This window comes from Coffea arabica, chromosome 1e, assembly GCF_036785885.1.
Source record: "Coffea arabica cultivar ET-39 chromosome 1e, Coffea Arabica ET-39 HiFi, whole genome shotgun sequence".
NCBI lineage: Eukaryota > Viridiplantae > Streptophyta > Magnoliopsida > Gentianales > Rubiaceae > Coffea > Coffea arabica.
In genome coordinates this window covers 57616271-57633067 of record NC_092311.1, presented here as the reverse complement: position 1 = coordinate 57633067, position 16797 = coordinate 57616271, and the positions used below count along the sequence as shown (strand labels likewise).

Sequence of the window (16797 nt, the reverse complement as noted above, 5' to 3'; positions counted from 1 at the left end):
CTTCCAGTTTAACCTTAAACAGCTCATTGAGACGGAGAAGGTGTCGAGTACTGAGGCCGTTTTCTTGCATGACAACGCTCAACGTTTTTGCCTCAACATAATTTTTTTTTTCCCCCCCTATTTAACACTTCAACAACTATATCATAACAAATATTTACTGGGCATTAGTTGGACAGAACCTTATAATCCTTGTCCCCCACAAAATTTGATAAATGGACTGATACCTACCGCAACGTATATGATTTGGAGGGGTCTCAATTGATTGTTGCAATTTTGGAGGTGCTGAAAATCACGCTTTCAATTTCCATCACGGTTTTATTTTATGCCGCGAAATAAGCCCCAGACAGTAGTGGGTCACTTGTCCAAACCCAAATCATTGACAACCAGAAATCTTTTTCCTTTTTTTTTTTTGTTTTTTGGGAATAAACTAATTGGGGTTGATTAGATTCCCATTTCGTCCACATCAACCCACCCGGTTACAATCTAAAGTACTACTAGCACTACCGTACAAAATACAGCTACGCTTCCATCATGTTCTTTTTTTTTTTTTTTTTTAATATAAAAAAAAAAACGGTGCTCATGAGTGGGGATGCAATTTAAGAACTCGGGCTTGTCTTTAATTAATTAATGGGCTCACAGCGAACAGATCATGGGCCTAGACAAAATCTCTCAAACTTTTATCAACGGGGTAGACGAGGTGCTGCAGTCCATCACCAGCCCACCTATGTGCCTCCAACTCAACTGGCTGTCGAATATTTTTTGCTTGATCGATCATAATTGGAGAGAAAAAGTTGGCGGCAGCGGCAGCGGCAGCGGCAGCGGGAGTGGAGGAGTTTTCAGTCAATTCAAGTGACCGAGGAGGAGGAGGAATATTTCTGTGGATGCGGAATTCGCACGCAGTCTCTCTCCCGGACCCCATTCCCCACACTAGTCTACTAAGTACCCACTGCTAGTAGTGTAGTATGAACCGTATAAATTACTGTATGACGTGGTGGTGGTGGCGGTGGTATAATAAATAGAGAATTTCAAGTAGAGGGAGTAATGGTTCGTCCATTTTCCCTCCAAAAAGTAGACAGAAAACGGATGCTGGTGGATGCTGGATGCTCCTCCCTTCCCTCTTCTTTTCTCGCTTCCTCTTCATTTTAATTTCTTCGTCGGCCCGCCGCCCACCATCTCATAATCAACTCCGCAGTATTAGGAAGATTATTCACTTTTTCTTCGCTCCGCATCTCCTCTTTCATTTTGATTTTCTAGGGTTTCCAACAACTCGCCACCACCATTTTTCGCAACCCCTGCAGTCCTTTTGTCCAATTCCTCCTGCCGGTACTACTTTTGTTTATCAGTTCTTTCCTTCTCCTTTATTTTCCCTTAAATTTATTGTGTTAATATCAGTATTATCTCTGCTATGAAGACGTTCCGTTGCTTTTTTTCATTTTCACTGGATCTACTGGAATTTGTTTAATCTGCTGTTACACCAAGCCTGCGGTAGCATATTTCTGCATCTATTTGCACTTAATGCGGGCGAAATGTAACTTTATTTCACATGTTTGTTTTCATTTTTATTTTTGCTGGAGTTGTCCGAATTGCAATTTTGTGTTTTTCGCCCCCTCGCATGGCAAGAGTTTGAGTAGAACATTCATAAATCATAATTCTCTGTCAATTCTGCAGCCGCATATGTAGCTTGACACGTTTGCATGACTTACTGATGATTTAAAGCTACTGCTTGGACAAATCTAGAAGAACTTTAAACTTATGGAACAATAACGTTGGCATTGATTAATGAATATGATACGGTGTTTAATCCCGGAATTAGATACATTACCTGCACGCATATTCTCTATTCTGATGTAAATTACTTCCTCGACATCTAAAGAAGCTTAAACTGATATACTGATGTCTTTATTAGCACTGATTCCTGCTTTGCGGCCCAAATGAAGGAGAGGAAGTTTGCTAAAACTTTTGAACCAAATTCTCAGAACCACACACGCACATAATAGTTAATAACTCGTCAGTGTTTTTATGCACTGCTTATTCTTAACTGATCTTAAAAAGCATTTTCTCTTTGTGACCATGGACTTTCTTTTTGTACTGTTAGTCATTTATTTTATATTCTGTATCCTGTATATAATTTCCCTTCCTGTCCTCCTTTTACCATGTGACATCAACACGATAACAAGAAGAATCAAGTTTTGTTAAAGTGGCTGGCTTTTGTTGTTCAGAGAAAAACATATTAGGGCATACTAGATGATTTGTTTTGGAGGTGTTGGGAAGTTTAAGCATTAGGAAATACTATATAGGTTATTTAAAGTGTTTTGAGATGACAAATCCAAGATATAACAACTGAAGTTGAACAGTTTTCTTAGCTTGAATTTCTTCAGTTTTAGGGAAAGTTTTGCTTTCCTGGCCTGTAATAGACTAACATCCACCTGGACTTTCTAGGGAAAATGTTTTGATGCTTTATTGGTTAGTGTTTGAGACAGGTGAGCTTACGGACACAAATTGATATGTGAAGAGAATGGTGGAGTAGATTCTCCAGACCACACTCTTTTAAAGCCAGTATTATTTTCTTTATGAATATAATTTAAAGTTTGGGTTGGCCTAATTGCTATCTTGGTTGCATCAGTGGCATTGTTGGTTGTGCACTTCCACTGTTCTGTTGGTTCTAACACTAAACCCTCTATTATTTGGCATAAGTTATAATGACCTTCCTGGTAACTTTTGATATTGAAATGGCCTCTTCAATCAAGTGTTGTATTCAATTGCTAATATTTATGTTTGAAGAGTAGTTTTTTGTCTTTTTCAGGTATTGCTGCTTTCTTATATTTTGTTTATATCAAGACTCTTCTTTTTGTAACAATTCAATTGTTTACAAGCTGACGTTGTGGCTGAACGTGTGTTTACAGGTTTTCTTACATGGATTCTAAAACTTTCTCTATGAAATTGTGGCCCCCTAGCCAAAGTACCAGGCTAATGCTTGTAGAAAGAATGACTAAGAATCTTAGCACTCCATCAGTTTTGTCCAGAAAGTATGGTCTTTTGAGTAAAGAGGAAGCTGAGGAGGATGCTAAGCAAATTGAAGTCGTTGCATTTGCTTCTGCAAGCCGGCACTTTGAGAAGGAGCCAGATGGAGATGGAAGTTCTGCTGTGCAGCTCTATGCTAAAGAATCCAGCAAGCTTATGCTGGATGTTATCAGAAGAGGACCCAGAACAAAGGAAGATGGAAATTTTATTGAGTCTGACAGAGTTAGAGTATCTCATGAAACAGTATTTGACATATCTGGAGGTCGTCGGGCATTTATTGATGCGAAAGAGGCTGAGGAGTTGTTGAAACCACTTAGGGATCTCCACAACAAATTTACCAAGATCTGTTTCAGCAATACAAGTTTTGGCTTGGACTCAGCACATGTTGCTGAGCCTATATTGTCATCTCTCAGAGACCAACTGACAGAAATAGACCTGTCAGATTTCATTGCTGGAAGGCCGGAGACAGAAGCCCTCGAAGTCATGACCATCTTCTCGTCTGCTCTGGAAGGGAGTAATCTCAGGTACCTCAACCTTTCAAATAACGCTTTGGGCGAAAAAGGTGTTAGGGCATTTGCTGGACTGCTAAAATCGCAGCATAATTTGGAGGAGCTCTATCTGATGAATGATGGTATTTCAGAGGAGGCTGCACGTGCAGTCTGTGAGCTAATTCCTTCAACTGATAGGCTTAGGGTTCTCCATTTTCATAATAACATGACAGGAGATGAGGGTGCCGTTGCTATTTCTGAACTTGTGAAGCATTCGCCTCTGCTGGAGGACTTCCGATGTTCGTCTGCAAGGGTAGGATCTGAAGGAGGGGTTGCCCTTGCAGAGGCTCTTGGATCATGTACCAGTTTAAAGAAGCTTGATTTGCGTGACAATATGTTTGGCGTGGAATCTGGAATTGCTTTAAGCAAGGTTTTGCGAAGATTTTCTGATCTCACTGAAATCTACCTTAGCTACTTAAATTTGGAAGATGAGGGGTCTCTAGCTCTTGCTAATGCTCTAACGGAATCTGTTCCATCATTAGAGGTTCTGGAGATGGCTGGAAATGATATTACTGCTGAAGCTGCTCCTGCTTTGGCTGCCTGTGTTGCTGCAAAGCAGTTTCTTACAAAATTAAACTTGGCTGAGAACGAGTTGAAGGATGAGGGTGCCATCCTTATTGCCAAGGCTTTGGAAGAGGGTCATGGACAGTTAAATGAAGTAGATTTGAGTACAAACTCAATCAGAAGGGCTGGAGCCCGGTGCTTAGCTCAAGCTGTTGTAAGCAAACCTGGATTCAAGTTGCTGAACATTAACGGTAATTTCATGTCTGACGAAGGGGTTGATGAGGTGAAGGAGGTATTTGAGAATTCTTCTTGTGTCCTGGGACCTTTGGATGATAACGATCCTGAAGGAGAAGACTATGATGAAGAGGCTGAAGAAGGTGATGATGATGAGGGTGAATTGGAATCTAAGCTCAAGGGCCTCGAAATTAAGCAGGAGGAGTAATATTTAGTACAAATCAGAAACGCATCCTTGATCTTCTTCCTTATCCAACTTTGTTATAGCCAATGTGCTTTAGTGGACTTTTGTATCGTGTATGTTAGTTCTCTCTTCTCTGTATATCTTGCTTCATTCATGAGTAGTCAGGGACTTGCAACTCGTAAAGTTTTTTTTTTACCGTGGCGTGCCATTAAATTCCACTACATTGGATCAAACTCATCAATTTTTTTTTTCCTTGAATGACCTTGCTATAATTTTGGGTTTTATTTCAATGAAAAGTTATTCTGGTTTTTTTGTCTTTATTTATCGGGGTTTAGCATTTGGATTCAATTTCTCTGCAGATGCTTGCAAGGCGGAATATTCAGCAACATTTAGATAAATGAATGACCATTGCCAAGTTTTATTTATTTATTCTTGTGAACGTGCTTATTTAGTCGTTCAGGAGTCTATTCATCTGCTCAGAGATCCCATTTATGTCGCTCGGTTAAGGTGAATAATTGATTTTTTTTTTATTTACTTAAAATCGTGGAATCTCTTGTCAATCGTCATAAGAGAGATAAGCACATTTCATTAGGTGAAATACACAAAACTAGCACCTAAATAATTTGTAAAATAGTCTGGTCCTGTTTGCTTTTGGGTGGATTCCCACTGAATTTGCCAAATTTATGGCCTCTTACACGATGTGGAAATATTTCTACCGAAAATTTGCCCCGTCAAGCAATCTGGAGGACGCTCAGAACTTAGAAATCAAATTACACGGCTACTGGTACTTTCAGTGAAGCTAGAATTTTGTCATCTATCTCGAACTTCATCTCTTTCTTGTCTCTGCCAATCTGCACGTACTCGTTAAACCGCTCCTTCAGGTCTTCTGGGAGATTTGTTGTACCCTTCCACCCCAGAATCTCCTTAGCAGCTCTTGGCTCCGCATAGAAATGCTGCAGAAGTACCATGAGCGGGAATTATAAACACACTATGTACAGCTAATTTTCTACTACAATGGACAGGACATACTTGTGCAAGTCATATACTATCATATTATATGCTTCGAGCAGTCAGGCACGATGCTCTGTAAGCTGGTAGGTAGTGAAGAAGGGAGTCATGCACAGCCTTACCATGTTGCGGAAGGGAAAAGCTTTCTTGGCATCAATTCCAACAGCTTTTGGATCATAATGCACTATCTCCACAGACAGGCCCGCAGCTTGCGCACATAGCCTCGCCATTCCATCCAGGGTCACTGCACGGTCACTGACACAGTTGAAGATGTTTCCGTTCGCAGCAGCTGCATTTTCAACCGCCAAAGTAAGCATTGATGACAAGTCCCGAACATGAGCAATATTGGTCAGCTGCATTCCAGAACCAGGAATCGGGACCGGCCTTCCTCGAACAATCCCTGTAATAAGTCAATACATGATGGATTCAGACACTGTAGTGATCGCCAGCCACAACAAGCATCCTGATGGATTCGGGCATAAATTTACTATGTTCCCCAGCACCATAAATTTACTAAAGTTATCATTATCAATACATGCTATTTAATTCCACCCGATAAAAAAAAAAAAAACCTTTTTCAGCAAGGAACAGGAATACAGCATTTGGCTACAAGAATCGAGAAAGCGAATTTACCACAAGGTGACTCAGGCAAGGAAATATTAGAAACTAATGGTCTCGACAAAGAATACACAGTCAGATTTCTATAAAACTTACGGTCGAAGAACCACTCTTCACAATCTTTGTTGTTGCCAGAACCGATCATGTACTGTGGACGGAAAACTGCCCAACTCTCAAAGATTTCTGAAATATATTTCTCCACTCCAACATGACCGGCATCAGCTTTAACAACGTCCTGTAACATCCAGAAGGATTCATTTTGAAAGCAAAATTATATTTGACGTGCAACATGAATGTGTTAGATATGCGCTATTGATAATACATACCCCTTCCACATGAGGAGGCTCATCTGTAGGCTTGTAAATACCTGCGCTGCTGATAAACAGAAACTGTTTTACACCAGAACTCTTGGCCCAATCTGCAACAGGCCTATTTTTCAAATAAAGAATCATTAGTACAGTAATATCTCGAGAAGCCAACAACAGATAAGAAAAGGTCACTAGTTACAACTTCCAAAAGAGAAAAATTGCACAAACCTCACAGCATCCAAGTCCTTGCCATTGTTATCCAATACTGCATCAAATGTAGCTCCCTCTGACACCTTCCCAATATCAGCAGGGTCACCCCAAACTGTCCGCCCATTAGCACTCACAATTTCCTGAATAAATCAGAATTTTCCATATAAGTTCCTGCCTTTTGATTTCGATTTTGTTATTATTGTTACTTCCTTTGAAACCGTCATCGGAAAGTTAAATAAGTACTGATTGACAAATTAAGCTGCTGCCCACTCCCAAAAATCCCAGCAAACCTGCTACTAATGAAATGATCGGAGCACAAAAGCGGGAAAACTGAAGTTGAGAAATGAAAGAGACAAAGGATGACAAATTTAACTGAGAATCGGTTGAAAGGCGGCTTCTTCATCTTGTCAGAGCTCTCTTCACCCACAGTTAAAACGGTGACCTCATGGCCGGAACCCAGAAGTTGTTTGGCGAAGTAGAAGCCAATGACTGCATGTCCGCCGCTGTCGGTGTTGACAATGAGCACCTTTTTCTTCTCTGCAGCACTGGCCTTGACGACACTGAAGGCCGGGATACAAGTTAGAACCCGCCTTGAACTGGTGGAATAAGCGACCGAAGTTGGAGAAATTGAAAAAAGGGAAGAGAGAGTGGTTGACGAAGATAAAGAGGAGAGGGTGAGGCGTGGCGGAAGGGCCAAGGAACGAGCTGCAGAAGAAGAAGTGGAAGTAGATGATGATGGATTAGCGGTGAAGACGATAGAGGAAGAGGAAGCAAGAGTTGCCATTGCCATGGTCGATTATGATCCTCTGCGAGGTCTTGAGAACCAGCAACTCTTGATATAATTTTCATAAAGGATAATGGGAGGAAAAAAAAAAAGCCAAGTAGTTCTAAATGATAATCTTGGTACAAAATTTCGATGTTGTTTAAGCTTTTTCTTTTGGTTCTAAGAAAAAAAAAAATGCTACCATTTTAAATAATGAACTTTTCAAAATTTCAGGTCACTTAATAACCCCTGAATTTTGAAACATATCACTTCCCTTTTCTACTATTGACTTTTTGTAAAATTTTAGGCTCATTTCAAAAATATATTATTAAAGCACTCATTTTTCTCGATGGAGAAGATATTTTCATACCAAAAGCGCCTTTTATCGTTCTACTTTATTTTCAAAAATAAAAATATATTAACAAAAATTTGAAATCAACAGATAGCTTGTGTAAATGTGTAATTTCAGGGGAGCGGTTTAAGACATAAATAATATATCTTTACAAGTATATTTAAGGTGTTTTCAAGCCAAAAAAAAAAATATTAATGTCCTACAAAGTGTTTTCAGTCAACTCGAGGAGGTTTTCAATTTGTTAGAATTTCTGAAAACTAGGGAAAAAACACGTTTAAAATTATGTTTGCAAACTCATTTAAGATGCTTTCAAAAACCAAAACAAGTTATTCTTTTAATGAAAAGCGTTTGTGAATTTCTAAATTTTATATTTACTGTGCCAACTGGTGACATGAAAACTATTAAAAGATCTTTCAATCTTGTTAACATCATATAATTCTTAACTACAACGCCATACTTGCCAAATTTTTAAAAGTTTAAGAGATTAACTAGATACATTAAGAAAAAACCCAAAAAAAAAAAAAGTCGTGTAAGAAAAGAGCAGTATTGGATAAAGAAGATGTCTTCGTTCCAAGAATGAGTTTTTAATAACATATTTTAAAATGAGATTACAATAATGCTACAAAAAGTTGAAAATACGAGAGATAAAGTGATATTTTTTAAAGTTCAACAATACTAAGTAATATTATTGTTGTTATAAAATTCAGGAGGGGTTTCTAAATTGCTCCCCTTTTTTTTTGGGATTGGGGGAGAAGGGAGAGGAGTCTTCGCATAAATTTCCGACACTTGAAGAAGCCCTGCATCTGGTGCGTGGCCTCATATTCATCGGTTGGATTGGATTTGGAATGGTTGAAAGTTTATTTACAAAACCAGAACGTTGGCATCGGCCCACCCATCACCTACCATTTAAACCTCTATCTGGCTTTCAGTTCCAGTAGTCCATTGCCCCTGCCTCCTACTAGCCGTTACAAACTCAACTTTCTTTCACATCCCGCTCTTCCTCTCTCACTCCCACAACTTTCCTTCTTACTTTTTTCTCTCTCCAAATCCAAAAGCTCCCATGCCTACTTCACTACTACATTCGTCCTCCCCCGCTTCCTTGAATAAGGTTTGCTTCTTTTAATGCTATTCACTCACTCACTCAACAAATTTAACTACTATGATTAATTTTCTCTAATTCCTCAGCCTTAAAAACTTTTTTTTTTTCTTTGTAAAAATTACAGGGATCAGAAGCATTCATGGATAAGTGTTCTCCGCCTCTCTTCAGTCCATCCTCTGATAAGTGTTTCTGGAGCACTCTCCGCAGCCGCATCGATGTGCTCCTCGAGAGCAGAATACCCACTGATGATTCATCCTCGCCTCCTCCTACCCAGATGGTAGCTTTTCATTTCCTTGTCAGTAAACCAACCCCCCCCCCCCCCTTCTCCCGGGGGCTTGGGGGGAGCGGTCCTTTTTTACTTGTCTGATCGGTCGCTTATTTCATTAAATTTGCATTTTTTTTTTCGAAATTTGATGGATAGAATGCTGGAGCTGTGGAAAGGGAAAAGAGGATGAAGGAGGATTCCATGCTTCTGCTAAGAGGGTTCGACTCTGTTGCTTACTCGCTGTCTCAGCTCTCCGACAATCTGGAGAATGCCCTTCAGGTAACTTCAAAGTCAACTTCACGAATCCTTTTTCTTTTTTTTTTTTTTAGGCAACCAACTTTCTGAACATCCTTATCAGCATCCAACTAGATTCCTGACTAATGTCTAAAACACACATGTTCCATTTCTGTCCTAATTAATCTCCCTCTTGATTAAATTTATGGTATGGTTGATTGAGCCTTTACTACTTCCTTTGTATATCAAACATAAACTGGGATCCATTTTGTAAAATTAGTTATAAATTGGAATGGAATATGATGGGAATTTCCCCTACGGCAGGGAGCAAGAGATCTTGCCAAACCGCCCACATTGACTGAAATATTGAATTGTACGTTGGAGAGGGCAAAATATGAACAGCAATTGCCACAGAAGAAGGAAGATGAACATGGAGAAGAAACTGAAGGAGAGAGCAATGAAGAAGGAAAGAGGGGACATAAGAGAAAGTTTGATACTCAAGGATATTCTGATCAAGATCAAGAGGATGTATCCCTGAAGGGAAAGATGAAGAGCTCAAAAGAAATGGGCAACCTCAACAAAGCCAAAAATGTTGGTATCTATCAGATTTAATTTTGGGCCATTCTGATCATTGAAGAGTTTGTATTGCAAGAATTTTGTAGTGACAGTTCACTTTGTACCTCTCTTAATTTATTTATTTTTGTGTGTGTTTTGTGAAGCTTGCAATTTCGATGGCAACAAAAGCTGGTGCCCTTGCAAGAGAACTGAAATCCATAAAATCAGACTTATGCTTCATGCAAGAGCGCTGCACTCTATTAGAGGAAGAAAACAGGAGGCTTCGTGATGGATATTCCAAAGGAATAAGACCAGAAGAAGATGATCTGGTAGCTTTTCATTTTATTGTGCTCTTCTGCATAACATAAAATCGTAGACACAAAGGGCCAAAAAAAAAAAAAGAAAAGATCTTTGCTCTTTCATTAGGTCTATTTCTCGAGTTCTTCTAAATTTCTAATGTCTATAGCACAAACTGTAAAAGAAACTCAAGATAATGTCTAGGATATGCACATAATGTTTATCTAATGTCCAGGTAAGGCTTCAATTGGAAGCACTCCTTGCTGAAAAATCAAGACTGGCAAATGAGAATGCAAACTTGGCCAGGGAAAACCGGTGCCTTCACCAGCTAGTAGAGTACCACCAGCTCACCACGCAGGATCTGTCCGCGTCTTATGAGAACTTGATAAGAGGAATGAGCTTAGACTTTTCATCGCCAAATTCTGTACGAGAAGCAGATGAAGAAGAAGAAGAAGAGGAAGAGGGCAGAGGAGTTGATGGTACTGAGGCTTCTATAGAGACCCCGAGGCCAAATATTTTGGGATTCTCCAAGTCACTGGATGCATACTGCGATGAACCATGACTGAGTCTCATAGAAGACTGGTAAAAACTTGCAATGTAGATTGGACGATCCTGTCAACAGATGGGCTTTGTTATTTCATTTAATTTTTTTTATTTTGTATTTTTTTTTCCGACAGAGGGGGATCATCTTTGTTAAATAATACCCAATACTTATTATTATTTGAGATGCTCCAATTAAGTTGAGTTGATAACACACGGAAAACGTTCTTTAGAGGAAGTTGCCTAACAGAAAACAGAGGAGTTTTCAGTTCACTGGTAGTACAATGGAGGAAGACTCAGAAAATCCAGACTGGCGTTCCAATGCTCCTATGTAGGCAGCAGAGTCGATGCTTAGGAATATAACAATTGGTACTGGGTGTCATTAAATGCCATATTGAAAATACTTGGAAGCCGCAGATACAGATCTTATTTCATGAATTAAACAACCTAGGGTTAGCCCGCATGAATTAAAATTTTGCTTCCAAAAGTTGCTTGGACAAAAAAGAAAAAAAAAAGAAAAAAAAAGCAGTCAGAAGATGCTTTCACACTTCAATTTATTTCTTCTTCCTAACATATTTCTTATGAGTTGCCCCAAATGTAGTCCTCCGTTCATCTGCAGGAACAGCAGCTCCATTGATGGTGGTTTCTGGCAAATTAAGCTTGCTTACTGCTGCTTGAGCAGAAAAATTAATTGCTGCTTCAGTAGCTTTCTCTAGTTGTGATACTAACACCATATCCTTCAGATTCCCAAAAACATCCTTCATTTTCTCATACTGCGGACAGGTAAAAAAGAAACCAAATGTCAAACACAGATCATATGGTAGGTTGCAGCACCACATACATCGAGGCCTTGTATCAGCATGCATAAAAGAAGGATTACCAAGACCTACAAAGACTCGAAAGCACAACAGGGCTTTCTGCCTACCGCTAGTTAACAGGAAGACTACAAGAACCCATGAGCAAAAGACAGGTTCAACTAGTATAGTATTTGTCCACATATCTTTTATGATTCTGCAAGTACAACCAGAGGTGCAAACTAAGCTGAGTTGAAGCGGGAAAGCAAGTTACATATGGCAAAAGAATTAGAAGCACTGACACACTACTTTTATAGTGTTTGACGAAGCAACTACTCAATAAACAAGGACTTCCTCAGAATTGCACATTATGTAGTGCTTTATTAGAATATGGTAACCAATGCTAGAAAGCTATCAATTACCAGCTATTTGAGCAGCACAGAAAGATAATATTACCAACAGCGCAAGAACCTGCTCAGGACATCCTATAGGAAGCTCACTACGCCAAAAAAAAAAATTTCAGGTGCTAAACTCATTATGCAAAATTATTCAGCAAAAACTGCATGAAGCCCATTTACGTCACAAATGAAAATAGTTTTCTTCTCGTGATGACTAGATGCAGCATATAATGATACTTCAGATCTTGGAAGATAATTAGACCTGTCTGCTAATTATTAAACTCGAATGTAAAAATTTCCTGATTTTGGCTGGCAAGGAAAATGAAACCTTAAGGAATGAGGTAGCGTCCTTAAGCTCAACCTTCTGAGCCTAGAATTTTTGCTTGATAAGAATACATGAAGAAATACAAAGCTATCTTCCATAATTCTATCTAAAACAAAAATAGCTAGCAAATTATGTTTCTCTGAAAAGGTCCAACTAACATACCGCTTCAACTTTTCCACAGGCAAATTCCAACTTTTTGGAGAGTTGATGATTTTCCTCCGTTAAGGCCTCAACCTATCAAAAGCCAAAAAAGTTAAACATGTATTGAAAAATCATAATTTACATGTGTGCGCGCGCGTGTGTGTTTGTGTGAGAGAGAGAGAGAGACCAGAACTGGACTTCAAGAGGCAACCTTTTTTTGTGACTCAATATACAGACTTCGATAATTAAGTTCCATATGCTGAGTTTCACTTGGAAATGGCCTTTTTTTACCCTGAACAACCTTTCAGTGGAAACAAGAGAATTACTAAGTCAGAATTTCCAAGCCAAAGCAATACAGAACTATACTAAGTCAGAACTTCAAAGCCAAAGCAATACAGAACTAATCCAGTTAGATACCTGCGACTTGAATTCTTCAACAGACTGAACAAGAAAGTCAATTTTTTCTTCCAAGTTGTGTTGATTAGAGATTGGTTGTGAGTTAAAAGGTTGAACAAGTGGCTCTGAGTTCGCTTCTTGAACAACAGCCTCTGTGTTCACTTCTTGAACAATATGCTCTGCATTCAATTGTTGAACAATAGGCTCTGAGTTTTCTTGATGAAGAAAAGGCTCTAAGTTCGATTGTTGATCAAGTGACTCCTCTTCACTCTCACTACCAGCAAGATCAATCTCTTCCACAATCACCTCTTGGTTTGGCTTAGCTGATTGTAAATTCTTAAGCCGGCCTGACCTCCTAACAGTTCTAGCCATATTTGATAGTGCCTTCTTAGATGAATTCTTCTTTAAAGGTAAGCTGCTTGGTGATGCTTTCTTTGACAATTTCTTCTTTGAGGGTAAGCTGCTTGTTGATGCCTTCTTCTTTGATGGTAACCTGCTAGGACTTGTCTGCTCGTCCTCCACGCTCTCCAAAGGAGGACTAGAAGTCCCATTCTATGAGAAAAACAAAGTAAGTGCATAACGGAAATACAAATACCACTCAAAAAATAAACTATAATGGAAATAGGATAGAAAGTAATACTTCAATCGTACAAACATGCGAGGCATGCTAAAAACTTGAAGGCCAAAATTTTTCTATATCTCTTCCGTTCAAATTTTAACATACTGCTACAGTGTTACTATCTCAAGCTGTCCTAAGAACATAATCTTTCGGACCCTAACCTGACAGCAAGTTTTTTCTTTAAGAAAAGAAACAATAAGACAACAAGATAAAGTTCATTGCGTATGTAAGTAAAGCTTCTTGACAATAATGAACCTGCTTACAGAAAGTAACTATTCACAAAATAAAAACAAGAAAGTATGAAGTCTCAAGTATCTCTTAACAAGACCACATTAACATGCCTTTTTCATGCAGACACGTTTGACCCAAAACTTCAAGAATAGTTTTGAACAAAAACCTGCATCACTTGTTACCAACAAACCATAAATATCTCATCTTGTGCAATTCGTTGATTTTTAAAGAGAAAATTATCAGTAGAAAGCTGTGCGGCCAAACGTACACAAATCCACATGCATAAACATATATTATGCATGCATAAACCCATACGTAAATCCAGCGAGATAATCTGATATTAATCACATGGTTGTACAAGTGAAGTTGTTCCAGGACTATACCTGAAATTGCAGTGAATGCCTACATTTATTACAAGATCAAAGACCAATTTCATTCTTGGTATGAATTTTTTTGCGATACACCTGCATTGAATAAAAAAAACCCCAAAACCTGATTTTCCCAACGGATCTACTGTATTTATATGTAATGACTGCGCTATAGCAAAATGCACAAGTTTCACATATACCTGGATATTAGTATTGTGTACATTGTTGGAACAAGATTTTGCGTCCAAATATTTGGTTTTCCATTTAGTACTAATTATTTAGAAAAAGAAAAGTATGGAGTACTATAACAGTGAGTTTCCCAAATGGATGAGCAATACTTGCATCTTTGTAGGAATCTAGTACATACGTAGAAATTCATAAAAGAATGAATGTGTACTGACAACCTAAATGTACGACCACGTAGCCTGCATCTGAATGACACTTTTCAGACTACCCTGATATCTATAGGCTAAGCTGCAGATCTGATTAAATTACAAACACACTAAAATTCCAGATTGCTAGCAATTTTAAAATCCGTTATACTTATCAAAGTTCTGGCCTCTTTTAGGTTTCCATCCACGGCCGATCAGTAAGGATACATATCTTACATATATAAAGCACAAAAAAAAAAAAAAAAAAACCAAAACCACTCATGGATCCGGCAAGAACCGACGAGGACATTAACACACACAGAGCAGAACATGTCCGTCAGCAATTTTCTCATCCCATTATCAAGTTGTACCTGTTCATACATATACACACACGCATTCATATACACGTTTTTTTTCACCACGAAAAATCCCTCAGCCATCACACACAAGATCACGCCTTGACGAGCGCACAGTATCACGCTAAACATATAAAGACACCCGCTTTTAGACATGCATGCGCGGCGGTGCCGGTGCATAGCAGGATAACCGAAAAAAAAAATATCACGAAAAAATAAGTAGTAAAAATTGAGTATGAAGTTTAAAAAAAAAAGAAAAACCTGTACAGCCAAAAACTATACCGCAAAGACGTTGGGCTTGGCTTTGGCCTTGGCTTTTTTTCCCATTCCCCTCTCTCTTCCGCTACCAGCAAGTCTATCTCTGTACTTTTTTTTATTTTTATTTTTATTTTTGGTTGGGGATATGTGTCTTTTAGTCTTCACTGTACTTTTTGCCTCTCTCTGTAATATCAGCGAAATCTGTCTTGAGACGAATAGACTAGAGCCGGCCAGAGAGTCCGATGAGAAGAGAAGCTCTGTCGGTCATGTGACTGGACGCAACGAGGTGGCATTAAAAACTTTCTTACCCTCCTCCTGGTTTCCGGATGCCATGTCTTTGACTCATAGACTCGTTTTTGACATACTATGGAACTCTTCTCCAGTTTATTATGCCTAGATACATGGCACTATTAGATTTGTTTCTCAATCTTCCTTCCCCACTTTCTTTGGATTATTTCCCCTTTAATTGGGTTTCCATTTGTTTGTGCACCGTAAACATTATGCATAAGTGACCGAGTAATTGAATAAATTAGATCGATAAAATGACTAAATCATAGAAATTAAAAGAAAAAGGAAAGTTATGCAATTCAATTTTCAACCAGCCACTTGTCTTTCAATTTTTTTTTTTTTTTTTGAGGATGGAGGATTTTCTATTGGATTATTTTTTTATGCACCGATATTTTTAATGATTTTATTATACTAGCAGTTTTGAACATAAGCCACGTACACATAATTTGAATTCTTTGAAACTGGTTATATCATGTTTTAATCGGAATAAAATCTTTGCAATTTGCACGAACATAAACATATATATGTATCTGTATGTGTAACTATGAAACATAGACTTTTACATTATTACAAAATAAGTATCAATCTACACATTTTTACTCCATAAATTCTCCACATATTTAATGTTTAAATTTTAAAATCAATTTTTAAGAAAATAGTTTTTATAAGTATTAGATTGTAGTTTATTTGTCCATTTTTATTTATTCGTACCATTAACATATTTTTTTAACAAAAATATTTTCAAAAAATTATTCTAAATAATCTCCGATCCAAACACACACAAAATACAAAAGCAGAAAAACTAAGAGAAGAAACTTTCGGTGGCGGAAAACCACTAGCCTTTGGACCGATGACCATCGCTAAGCCATTTAAGGCACCTCCTAAGTCCTACCCACCAATTGTAACATTAAATTAAAAAATAACTTTTTAAAAAATTCAGACAAATACATAATATACTCATCTGGTTGGTTCAATTCTCGTCGCCCTTTTATAGCTAGTTTGTGAGTTGATGATAGAAAAGAAAGGAAGAGAAAGGTTAAGTTACAAGAGAAAAGAAAAGATAAGAAAAGAAGGGAAGAGGTTTTAATGTTGTTTGGGAGTTTATGAAAGAAAAGAAGTGATTTTGGACACATAAGTAAATAAATATTTCATTTAACAGCTTTTTAGAGGTAGAATGGGCAATTTAAAAAACTTTTTGCTGCCTTTCCGTGCTTTCCTTTGCTTTCTGCCCGATTTGGGCCGGAAATTTTTTTGAAACTGTAGCTATTTTTTCGTCCTTCCAATTCCGTCGATTTCTTTTCCTTTCCTTTCACTTAAAACTCTCAAACGTGAGAGATGCAGCCTTTCTCTTCTATTCCTTTCTTTTCTGTTCAAATCTCATCTCCCAAACTAGCTATTAGACTCAATTGGGTTTCCTCCCTAGATTAAACAGTGCAATGTAGGATAGTATTGACAAAGTTTCGATTGGCAAAAAAAAAAATTTTCGGTGGTGGGGTCCAGATGAAACGATAG

At 38.2% G+C, this 16797-nt stretch overlaps 4 protein-coding genes across 4 annotated transcripts; 2 read left to right on the top strand and 2 right to left on the bottom strand.

Moving 5' to 3' along the window:
* Positions 1 to 695: 695 nt before the first annotated feature.
* On the top strand, positions 696 to 4811 carry LOC113716583 (RAN GTPase-activating protein 1-like). The gene is made up of 2 exons (XM_027240978.2): positions 696 to 1323; positions 2904 to 4811. Exon 2 carries the CDS (start codon positions 2914 to 2916, stop codon positions 4513 to 4515), a length of 1602 nt encoding a protein of 533 aa, XP_027096779.2. The 5' UTR covers positions 696 to 1323; positions 2904 to 2913; the 3' UTR covers positions 4516 to 4811.
* Positions 4812 to 5051: 240 nt separating this feature from the next.
* Positions 5052 to 7487, bottom strand: LOC113716593 (chloroplast stem-loop binding protein of 41 kDa a, chloroplastic-like). Its single transcript, XM_027240989.2, has 6 exons — positions 7009 to 7487; positions 6654 to 6775; positions 6444 to 6546; positions 6214 to 6352; positions 5622 to 5899; positions 5052 to 5444 (listed from the first exon to the last, which is right to left on the bottom strand). Exons 1-6 carry the CDS (start codon positions 7423 to 7425, stop codon positions 5262 to 5264), a joined length of 1242 nt encoding a protein of 413 aa, XP_027096790.2. The 5' UTR covers positions 7426 to 7487; the 3' UTR covers positions 5052 to 5261.
* A 1205-nt stretch (positions 7488 to 8692) lies between these two features.
* LOC140015513 (uncharacterized) lies at positions 8693 to 10920 on the top strand. The gene is made up of 6 exons (XM_072068158.1): positions 8693 to 8858; positions 8974 to 9126; positions 9271 to 9393; positions 9673 to 9939; positions 10068 to 10232; positions 10436 to 10920. The coding sequence occupies exons 1-6, from the start codon at positions 8811 to 8813 to the stop codon at positions 10760 to 10762; spliced, it is 1083 nt and encodes a 360-aa protein (XP_071924259.1). The 5' UTR covers positions 8693 to 8810; the 3' UTR covers positions 10763 to 10920.
* Positions 10921 to 11091: 171 nt separating this feature from the next.
* On the bottom strand, positions 11092 to 15431 carry LOC113716609 (uncharacterized). The gene is made up of 5 exons (XM_072068161.1): positions 15022 to 15431; positions 12816 to 13346; positions 12610 to 12699; positions 12420 to 12491; positions 11092 to 11513 (listed from the first exon to the last, which is right to left on the bottom strand). The coding sequence occupies exons 1-5, from the start codon at positions 15064 to 15066 to the stop codon at positions 11295 to 11297; spliced, it is 957 nt and encodes a 318-aa protein (XP_071924262.1). The 5' UTR covers positions 15067 to 15431; the 3' UTR covers positions 11092 to 11294.
* Between the last annotated feature and the right edge of the window lie 1366 nt (positions 15432 to 16797).